Here is a 10,507-nt window from a genome sequence, read left to right as displayed (position 1 = left end):
GCTTGAGTGAGTAGAGTTTGAAATTATCCTTTAGTTGGTTGGTCCAGTTGATATTAGAATAAAAGAAAAGCTTGCTTTAAAGGGTTCTGAGGCYGGTGTTTGCAGTGTGGAGGATGTCCAGGACTGATGCTGGAGTGGATGCTCTCTATCCTGCTTCTGCTGACTATGCTCCAAGCTCTCTTCTTTTATCTCCAGCACCTTGAGAGAAGAGAATCATTGGTAACATCTTAATCAAACCAGAGAAGCTGTTCTGAGAGGAGGAGGATTGACTTTTAGTCTGTAACCCAACGGAAATTCAAGGAGAAATCAGATTAGATTGCATCAAAAACAATTTAGGTTGGATATTAAGGGAAGTTTTAGCAGTAAGAGCACTGATACACTGGCACTGTTGTAGGGAGTGGATGAAATCTCTTTCACCATCAATGTTTCAGGACAAACTAGCCAAGCATCTACTGGAAATACTTTAGGTACACCTCTTATCTAGGGTGAGAAAGGGGCTAAGTCCATGAGACCTTCTGTTGCTGCTTCTAGCCTGACACTCATGTAACTCCGCCTTCAGATTTCCTTTGTACTTTTTGTCTCATTGATTCTGTTTGGATTGAAAAATACTATTTGATTTCTCTTTCCCTGAAACTCCTGAACTTTTGGAGTGACTTTGAGTAACCAGCCATTCAATGTTGACTTACTGGTTCCCTTTGTTCTTTTATTTGTCTTGGCTGTCATTTCCAGGGAGACTTTGGTGAGGCGGGATTTCCAGGCATTGCAGGCATGTTTGGACCAAAGGTAAGAGAATATCTTGTGACTTGTTGGGTTTTTTTACCCTCTTTTTACTGAGGACAGRCAATGCAATACTTACTGCAAATTCTTCATTAGTCACTTTGCAGAAACCATTGAAACTAAGCCGTGATTCCACCTTTCTGTAGTTTATGCATCCTCATTTCTGAAATAATCCTTGAGTGCACGTTTACACATGCTTTGATGGCACTTTGTCCTGTTAAAATGGGTAATAACTGAGGGAAAATGGCTCTCCTGTACCCTGGAGTTGTTCTGCCCCCTTGAATTTCTTTTTTGCTCTTGCATTGTAAGAAGACATCTTCAGTTTCAGTCATCAGTCTGAGTCTGTGATGCTGATATGTGCTCCTGATGTTGAGTCTTGGCTTGAAATTTAGACTCATTTTGTCCTGTGCCCTGGATAGAGTTTCTCAGGGAATGGGTGACCAGTCTGTTTTCTGAGGAGAGCAAAGGACTTKCAAAACAGAAACAAGAAAAGAATTTTTTAATATTTGGACCTTCCCATTCCTGAGAGGTAGCACCTCTGTCCAMGTAGCAGAGCTGCAAGCAAAGGCCTAAACATTGGGTGCATTCATTACCGGGACKTGTCATGTCATTTTTGCTTGCAGGGGCCCCCAGGAGACCTTGGTTTCAAAGGCATTCAGGGACCACGTGGGCCGCCTGGTCTCATGGTGAGTGGTTTTYGGTTTGTTTTGTTTGGGAGGATTTTTCTTCCTTCCTCCGTCCTCTATTTCTCTAAGGCTACAGGGTGCTATAACAAGCACAGTGCAGCGGTTCACTGGGGAGCTAGAACACAAGTCACGGCCACAGTACCAGCTCTAAACCACCCAAACACAGCTGTARCTGACCACATGTGCACAAGGCTATGCTGCCATTGGAGACAGTTGTGCTTTTATGTGCGGCCGAAATCTTTCTATTTTTGTAATTTCTGAGGTTTCAGCTGGGCTGTGACAACCATACGATGAAGGCTCATGTCTTTGGGCCTGTCTTGGAAATGGGTTTGTTTCAGCAACAGGGAATACAATGATCATGGCACTGAAAAGTTGCAAGAGATTCAGTGTTTTTACTGGRTCAAACTTGGTAAAAATGACTGCTAGTTCCCACATGATCATTCATGCATATCTTTTTTCTTTCCTAGGGAAAAGAAGGAATTATTGGTCCACTTGGAATTCTGGGTCCCACGGGAAGTCCAGTAAGTATCTGCCTCTGCCTTTTTTTTTTTTTTTTTTTTTTTTTTTTTTTTTTTTTTTTTTTTTTTTTTTTTTTTTTTTTTTTTTTTTTTTTTTTTTTTTTTTTTTTTTTTTTTTTTTTTTTTTTTTTTTTTTTTTTTTTTTTTCAGAAGAGCATAGTATTTAAGATCCAAGCTGCTAAAGGCCAGTATAAGTAAATCCCAGGTCCTGCTCTAATGGGCGAAACAAAATAAGCTTTTGAAGATGAGCAGCTTGAGAGGAGTGCAGATTTAGTCCCTGGCTGCATATAKACTGTGTGATGGAGGGAGGATTATTAACTTGTAAGTGAGGAGCAACTCTATTGAAGTGTGAGTTTAGGGATGGAAAGGATCAGACAAAAAGGCAAGAATGTTATTTAGAAGGTTTTTTTCAAAAGAAGTGTAAGCAAGTTGCCAGATTTTTCCAAATTGCTCAGCCTGGGAGGCCCCAGGGAAAAAAAAATCTGATAAAAGTATTAAACTGGGAACAGCTGGATTCTGGGAAGTGTTGAAAATCCACCCTGGGATGCCTACCCTGCCTGCCCTAAAACGCCAAAGGCACTGGACACAGACTAAAGTTCAGGTCAATGCTTCATAAAAACATGAGAATAAAGTTACTCAAAGCTCGGTAGAAAGAAGCTGATGTTGACAGAGGTAAAAACCAGTAAGATTAAGTAACTCAGACGCTGTCCATGCTTTGGACTCATGGGTAAAAGTGCCTAAAAGGAAGCAAGTGGCTCCTGCTGTTCCCAGCAGGCAAGGAAGGTAAGGACGCCGTGCCCTGCAGCCGCAAGGGAAAGCTTCCCATCCCCTTGCTCCATGTGCACTTTAGCTTGCAGGATCCTGTCTGCTAGACACTGCTCTTCATTTATTCCATATTTACTCCATGAAATGTCCAGTAATAGCTTCCTCCTTCCCCCAGGGGTTGGTGGGGGGGGTGGATGGGAACCTGAGCTAATTTGCCTAGAGATGTGCTTGGGTCTTTGGAAAGAGCTTCTAGGTGGCAATGCCTCTTAGCATCGGCAGCTAGCGATTGCTGATCGTGCTCTCATTGTGTGTGTGAAACAGGGTCCGAAGGGAGACAAAGGCAGCCGTGGAGAAACGGTAAGCGCTGTTCCACATCCTGGAATGCATCCTGGTGTTAAGAGGTTCTTCTGTTACTTGAGTGAGGGAGAGTCACGCTGGGCTCTGCTGGACCCACATTTACTCTGGCTCAGTGCTGCGACGTCAGTCTCTCACATGGGACAGACAGGCACATCTAGGCAGATGCGTACACCTGTACACACACACGTGCATGCACATACACACACATTCTGCTATTAAAATTCCAGTGTGCTTAATCCAATCACACAGCAAAAGATACTGCTTTACAGATGACTGCTGTACCTACAGGAACAAAGCACAGTGAATGGCAGAGCAAAAAGGAGCACGCTGTCCCCACCAGTAGCAGSGGGACCTGCCAGTGTCTTGCATAGCAGTTAGCATTGGCTGCAGCCTCCTTTTTACTTACTGTTGCCTCTGTCCTTCCATGGCAGCACACAGCCCTTGCCAAGGCACATTGTGAGCAACAGGATTGTGCRGGGAGATTTTTATTAATGTCCATCTTCTGACAGCTGCTTCCAATTTTTTTCTGCAGGGTCTGCAAGGTCCAAGGGTGAGTATTTGACATCACTTTTTCTGATTATTCTCTTTTATTTAAAATGGTTGGCTTTAGCAAATAAAAAAAAAACTGGAGGGCAGGTAACTGTGCATACAGGGAAAGTGGTAAGTACCTGGGGATTTGACAGGAATGTGGTAAGTACCTGGGGATTTGACAGGAATGTTAGGGAACCATAGGGCTAGGAGCAAGAGAGACAGTAGGAATGGGAGCAGGTGCAGACAGATGCATCAAAGTTGGGAGATAGGAAGCAGGGCAAGCTCTTGTCTCCAGAAGGGTCTGAGGGAGATGATGCYGTAAAATGTCAAAAATCTGGAGGATTTCATCAGAGACTAGACTCATTTTGGTGACAGCCATGATAAATGGAAATACAAACTGGAGACATTTCACTAACTGATGCCATTCTGTCCTTAGGGTCCTCCAGGCCCACGAGGACACCCTGGCCCTCCGGTATGTATATGTGGAAAAAGTTCAAAGACGTTATTGAAACAAGCTAAAATTATTGCAGTGATACTCTCCAGAGGGACTGCTCACTCACTGAAAATTATAGTTTAGCCCCATTCCTCATATGCAAAAATGTGCACGCGTGAATGGACTAGTGTTTATTGCACTTAACTACAAACCATCTCCAAGCATTTTATAGAGACAGCATTGTTGCCTCTCTCACTAGTTTGCTTTAGGGACTCCAGAGGAAAGAGCATTTCAAAAGGACATGAAAGACTATCTTTGCAATAGTAATTGCCTTTCTGGCTGATGCCCCCTTTTTTTTTTGCTTTGGTTTCTAGGGACCGCCAGGAATTCCAGCTTCATTTGTAAGTTGCTGTTTTCTCTATGCTTACTAATGATGGTAATAAGGCACGCAGAGCCAAGATGCTGATAGGACTTCAAGAAAAGCCTGCTGGGATCCTGAAGATCCACTCAGGTCCAGCGAGAGATGCCGCATTAGCAGAGCAACACTTGAATCACACCCCTAGACAGAGAAGCGTTTGCTTGCCTCAGGGAATGCTCACCTTCTAACAATCACGCTCACTATGTTTTTCACCCCCTACTAGCAACAAGATGGCTTTGGTGCAGCTTTCCAGTCACTAATCGACTCGAACACTGCGCTCAAGACAGAGGTATGAGGGTGCTTTTGAACTTAGTGGCCTTCACCGCAGCAGTAGGCTGGGAACGGTCACAAGCCTATTTGTTCTTTCCCTGTGTTTAAGGCCAACATACGCAAAGCTCTGAACAGTCTTCCATTCTCACAGAATAACTGAGGTTTATGCATACAACGATCCAATTAAAGGACATGGTTTAGTTGTGTTAATTGTTTTTGAAACTTCCAACTTGATGCCTTTTCTAAGCAGTTCAGAGATCCCCCTGTTCAGGGCAAGGCAAGAGCTGCTGGCTCACTGCTCACATTGCAGTGCTGCCAGTCTTTGGCCCACTCAGCTTTCCTCTGGATAAAGCAGAAACCCTTGTTGCTACAGCACCAAGTCCCCCCCTGCTGCCCCCACAAGGCACCCATGAGCCATGCTAAGGACTCACCTCTGACCCTTCCTCCTGTTCTCCCCAGGGTTACCAACATCCAGAACTTCTGATGCTGGACCATGGAGGGGAGATCTTTAAGACTCTACACTACCTCAGCAACCTCATTCAGAGCATCAAACGACCCCTGGGAACCAAGGAGAACCCTGCACGCATCTGTCGAGACCTCATGAACTGTGAACAGAAGATGAACGATGGTAGGAAGCCCTGTGTGTACAAAAGCCACTTCCTTCCATAGGGCCTTTTAGTGTCATTCAAACTGATCTCCTACCCTGCAACCAGTGATGCATTAGGTAGGTCCTATGCACAGGAAAGGCTAAGAGTTCTTGTTAATCTCCAAATCTTCCATTTTCTCAGGTACCTACTGGATTGACCCAAATCTTGGCTGYTCCTCAGACACCATACAGGTCATCTGTAACTTCACCAATGGTGGACAGACTTGTCTCAACCCCATCACTGTCTCCAAGGTAGACACCAGCATTGTACTTCTCATACCACTATCACTATTATAAAAGATTTGTTAATAAAACAGTTACGTTATCTCAGGATACTGGACAGTGACCACTRTAACTATATACCCTCAATAACAGAGCATGCTGATTTATGCTTGAGGCAGAGTTACTGCAGTTGTTACATTCAGGACTGCTCTCATGCAGTTAAAAAATACGTGACTTTTGCCAAGACAAAGCAGTACATCTCCAGCAATGTTTAATTAACCCATAACCTTAATAGAGGCCAGTAATTTTGCAAACATGTTGCTCCCAAATGCATTGTTGAATTTGATTTATGTTCAGGTCACTCTTGCATTTTGTCTTCTACAAGCAACTGAAAAAGTAAGGTCAGCTTAAATATACATCTTTGCTGAAATTAATGTTACAGGATTTCTCTGAAATAGCCTTTGGATTTCTCTTGTGGAAGTTTATGTACCAAAAAACACCAATAGTGATATTTGGTTTCACCTGCTCTCCCCCCCTAGACCCTGTTGCTTTGCTTCTTTGCAAAAAACAAGTTTCGAATTTGAACTTTGCATTAATTTCCTCCTACTTAGGACCTCCCATTCTGTTTTGAAAAGTGAATGGCCTGCTATGTCCCCATGAAAATTTTCCAAACTGACTTTGCATCTGGCCCTTTTGCCTSTACTCAGACCAGAACCATTTTAGATATCAGACATCCTTGTGCACTCTCCTCTAGACTTAAGTAGGGAACAGGAAATGTTTTTGTTGCCGTTTCTTGGCTAAATGTACCAGTAGCTCCCTCTCGCACTTTTGCGGAGGGTACGAGCTAATGTCTGTCACCTTCACAGCTGGATTTTGACGTCGGTAGAGTCCAGATGAACTTCCTTCGCCTTCTGAGCTCAGAGGTTGTCCAGCACATAACCATCCATTGCCTGAATACTTCYGTGTGGCGGGAAGGCTCATCTGAAAAACCTTCAGAAAAAGCCGTGCGCTTTAAGGCCTGGAATGGACAGATGTTTGAGGCAGGAGGACAGCTCAAGCCAGAAGTGGCAGCTGATGATTGCAAGGTACGTTGTCCTGAAAGAGAGGAGAGATCAAGAGGCAGTGCTGATTAATGCCTAGAAACGTCAAGCTGAACCAGCATAGTGCACAAAACAAGGCTCAAGTTATGCTTATGCTTCTTGCTCTGTGACCACTGCCAAAAAAGGGAGAAAGACTCTAGTTTACCTGTTAAGAACTTTGATTTTGTAGTCCAGCATGCTATAGCACCTCCTATTAAGGAGATGATTGCCTTCAAATAGAAAACTTCCAAATTTAAGTGTCATAGTACCRCCACTGAAATAACAGAAGGGGATATCAGCACTAAAAGGCAGTGGTCTCAGCTCTCGCCTGATCTCACACTGAGTTGAGAGCAGTGTGTTTGCATTTTGGGTTCACTGCATTAGGTGGTTCACATTTTGCAGTGCTGTTTYAAGCTCAGTTTCCATCAACTTGAAGTGGATAAAGAGCTCCCAAAAATGCTTTCTGAGCCTCACACCAGACCTGCTCTGTCCGCAGGGCAGCCCCCTGCATCATGCAGGGCTTTTCAACCATATACCTTAGTGAAATGTTTTCCTCTCCAACAAGATCCTTTCCACCRGTTAATCAGTTTTTTTTCTATCTTGCTCCCTCCCTGCATAGATCAAGGACGGACGCTGGCATCGGACTCTCTTTTCGTTTCGGACCCAGGACCCTCACCAGCTGCCAATTGTCAACATCTACAACCTTCCCCCATCCGAGCCAGGAAAGCAGTATCACCTCGAAGTTGGCCCCGTGTGCTTCCTTTGAACAAAGCCRTCAAAACTGGGCTTCAAGGCTTTGCCCCCCATTTTTGGCCTACGTCTTTACACAGGGTCTCCCATCTCTCCGCGGCGAGGACAGCTGGGCTGTACCATTTGGGTCCGCTGTTGCTCTAACCTTTGGCTCAAGGTCTCAAAGAACCCGTGATCTACTGAATTCAGCAGATTCTTGAAAGGAGGAATAACAAGGCCGTAGGGGAAACGGGTGTCAGTCGGGACGTGAACAGTGAAAAGGGATCAGGGGACTAGATGTTGCAAGCAGTTCCACACACACAAAGCTTTTTCCATGACCAAAGAAGAAAATATTGAGAGAAACCTCAAGAAACTTGCAGTGTGCATTTTTGGGTTGGGGGGAGGGGGAGAAGGGGGTTCCTCCATTTTGGCTTACCTGGTTCCTGAGTTACCAAATGTTCTTTCCATTGAAAAGTAATTAAATGATAGAGCTTCCCTCTCAGAGCTTGTCGCCTTCTGGACGGCCATGTGCTGCATCAGGCTCTCCCAGGCGGAGCTGCAAGTTGAATCTGGCTGCTCTGTGTGCCGGAAGCATTTTGATGTGCAATATTAGAAGAAACAAAAAAAATTATATATTATATTATTTAAAAGCAAAAAGAAAAAAAAAGAAAGAAAAAAAACCTAAGTTCCTCCTTCCATGGATGAGTTTAATAAATGTCCCTTCTCACGCGTGGTGTTGGGGTAGAGGAGAGTCCCAAAGGWGAAAGGGGAGAATGGAAGGAGGAGAGGGGAAGAGATGATTGGTGCTAAAATAGAGAGAGCGAGAGGATGGGCTCGTCTGATTTGTTTCTACCTCTCACTGTGAAATCTCTGGTGCTTTTAAAAAAGTGTGTTATTTTATATATATAACTTTAAACTATTTAAGGTTGTGAAGGTGCTACAATGTCTTGCCACAGACCCAAAAACCCCACAGGACCATCTCTCGGGGAAGAGAGGCGGTCATGATCTACAGCTATATCAGAGAAACGGTCACCTTTAAAGGGCTCCTTTGATTGCCATGGATGTCASGGACGCACAACAACTCAGTGCGTCCATAATAACCTACCAGCTGTTTTAAAAGCAAATTGCTTTTTTTTTAGGGAAAAAAAAAACAACAACAGAAAAAAAAAACAGCACTTCACTGCTTTGGGAGAGGAGTGAGGGATACAGCTCATCCGCGGATGCTGTAAGCATTAAGCCTCAGCGAGCGCTCTGGTTTGAGGCAGGTGTCATGTAACTAGTTTTGCTGTATTTGCGTTGGCCACATGTCCGTGCCGGCTCTCGCACGCAGTGATTTCCTGGTCTAATCTCGTATTTAAAACCCCAGCTCTGCCACCCTTTTGTCTGGCCCCCTGTCAAGACTGAAATGATGGTACCGTGTTTCAGAACCCAGCCGGGCTTGGAGGGGTTTTGTTTTGTTAAGTTTTGTAGAAATCTAGTCTCTGTATGTAAATTTGGAGGATTTTTTTTTTTAAAAAAAGAGGATAATTATGGTAATCTTTAATTCTATATAAGGAATAATATTGATGTAATCGGAGCTGTACTGTATCAGAAACGCTTCAGTGCCTGTTTGGAGTTTTCATGTCTCATACGGACGATGGATTTTATTTTTTTGAGGAAAAAAATATATATATATGTGAGTCTCTCTTTGTGTATTCTTTTTACTACTGCCTCTAGTTTTTGTTTGTTTGTTTGTTCGTTTTTTGAAAAAAGAAAAATGATTGGGAAGGTAAACAAGAGCGATCTCAAATACCTCACCCCGCGGCGCTCGGCCCCCGCTCAGAAATACCTCGCCGCGGCGCGGGGCCGGCTCGCCGCCGTCGCCGCCGAGCGCCCTTCGCTCGCTCCTTCCCCTTCGGCGTGCGGCTTCGCGCGCACACGTTCTCTGCTGGGTCGTCCTCTCTCAGCCTCAGTTTTGTGCGTTTCTTGAGGTTAAAGCTTTTTTTTTTCCCCCCCATCTTTTTTTTTTCCCCTCTCTTTTTTGCTCTTTAAATAAATAAATATTTAAAACTGAAGCAATGAAACAGGACTTCCATGGTTTTTCTTTGCTTCTTCRCGAGAAGCCGTCAGCGGGCGAGAGGCGCAGCAGCAGCAGCACCCCTTGCCCCAGGGGCCACCAAGCCRCCCGGACCCCCACCCCACCCCGGGGATGCTCGGCAGCACCCGAGGCCGCACGAGCCCCAAAAGCCGCCTCCTGCGGCCGGTCACCTAAACTAACCTGCCCGGCCACCGGTCACGACGCGGAGCTGCCTGCGAGGAGCTCGCGGCGCTGAGCTGAAAACTACCTACGTCGCTCCAAGCTGATTTTTTGAAACCTGTTTTAGTCCCGCGAAGAGGGGGGTGCCCCAGCCCCAGCCCGGTGGCAAGCGCCGCTGCCCCGCGCCGCGCTCCGGCTGCCGCCCCGCTGCGTGCGTCACGGGGCTCGGCGGCCCGGCAGGGCCAGAGCCCTGTTTGCTCGGCCGCGGGTTGCACAAGTTCCCGGCAGCGCGGGGCAGGGGCGGCCGGGCGCCGTGCGGAGGGACCCCCGTGCCCGGGCGGCTGCYGCACCGCTTGCGGCCAGGCAAAACACGGTTTCGTTTACTACCCACGGCAAACGCACTTAATTACGGGGTCCCCAGCCTTGCTACTCCCAACGAACGGAGAGATTTGGGCTGACTGTAATGTTTTTTTTTAAGTCCCAGCTCGGCGCACGGGTCACCCCCTCGCCCCGTGCACCCCCCTGGCCGCGCCGGGTCCCCGCCAACGCCGCTCCGGCGGCTGGCGCGCTGCTTGGCCGAACACCRGCAGAAGTCACCCGCGGCGCGCGAGAACAAAAGCTCCTGGCAGCGGAACGGCCTCGCGCCTTTTCCGCCCGAGAAACTCGGCCATTTGCGCGTTTAACCTCGCTATTGCTTCACCCCCCACCCCCCCCATGCAAACAGCGGCGAGGTTAAGCAAGGGGACGGTCGCGGCCGYGGTACATAAGGGCCCGCGGCGGCCCGGCAGCGGGCCCGGCCGTCTCCGCTCGCCGCCGTCGCCATGCTGGCCGGCCTGGCCG

At 46.6% G+C, this 10,507-nt stretch overlaps 2 protein-coding genes across 6 annotated transcripts in view; both read left to right on the top strand.

Moving 5' to 3' along the window:
- The window catches only part of COL27A1 (collagen type XXVII alpha 1 chain), a 165,740-nt gene extending 156,606 nt beyond the window's left edge, over window positions 1-9,134 (top strand). For 4 of the 5 annotated variants that reach the window (XM_085320114.1, XM_085320117.1, XM_085320113.1 and 1 more), the window contains 12 exons: window positions 730-783; window positions 1,401-1,463; window positions 1,931-1,984; window positions 3,068-3,103; window positions 3,636-3,653; window positions 4,071-4,106; window positions 4,442-4,468; window positions 4,709-4,774; window positions 5,215-5,383; window positions 5,544-5,653; window positions 6,490-6,708; window positions 7,322-9,134. In XM_085320114.1, the coding sequence (XP_085176240.1) occupies window positions 730-783; window positions 1,401-1,463; window positions 1,931-1,984; window positions 3,068-3,103; window positions 3,636-3,653; window positions 4,071-4,106; window positions 4,442-4,468; window positions 4,709-4,774; window positions 5,215-5,383; window positions 5,544-5,653; window positions 6,490-6,708; window positions 7,322-7,468 (999 nt within the window). In that variant the 3' untranslated portion in view covers window positions 7,469-9,134. The remainder of the gene's footprint in view (window positions 1-729; window positions 784-1,400; window positions 1,464-1,930; window positions 1,985-3,067; window positions 3,104-3,635; window positions 3,654-4,070; window positions 4,107-4,441; window positions 4,469-4,708; window positions 4,775-5,214; window positions 5,384-5,543; window positions 5,654-6,489; window positions 6,709-7,321) is intronic. The other variant, XM_085320115.1, reaches the window with a different exon arrangement.
- LOC146587131 (alpha-1-acid glycoprotein-like) overlaps window positions 8,837-10,507 on the top strand; it is a 3,062-nt gene continuing 1,391 nt past the window's right edge. The window contains exon 1 of the mRNA XM_085320068.1: window positions 8,837-8,842. Coding sequence (XP_085176194.1) covers window positions 8,837-8,842 — 6 coding nt within the window. The remainder of the gene's footprint in view (window positions 8,843-10,507) is intronic.

Source organism: Rhea americana, unplaced genomic scaffold (genome assembly GCF_003343005.1).
Source record: "Rhea americana isolate MKP2758 unplaced genomic scaffold, rheAme1 scaffold_61, whole genome shotgun sequence".
In the NCBI taxonomy this organism is placed as follows: Eukaryota; Metazoa; Chordata; class Aves; order Rheiformes; family Rheidae; genus Rhea; species Rhea americana.
The sequence above is the reverse complement of the archived record's forward strand: the minus strand, read 5'-3'. Positions and strand labels throughout refer to the sequence as shown.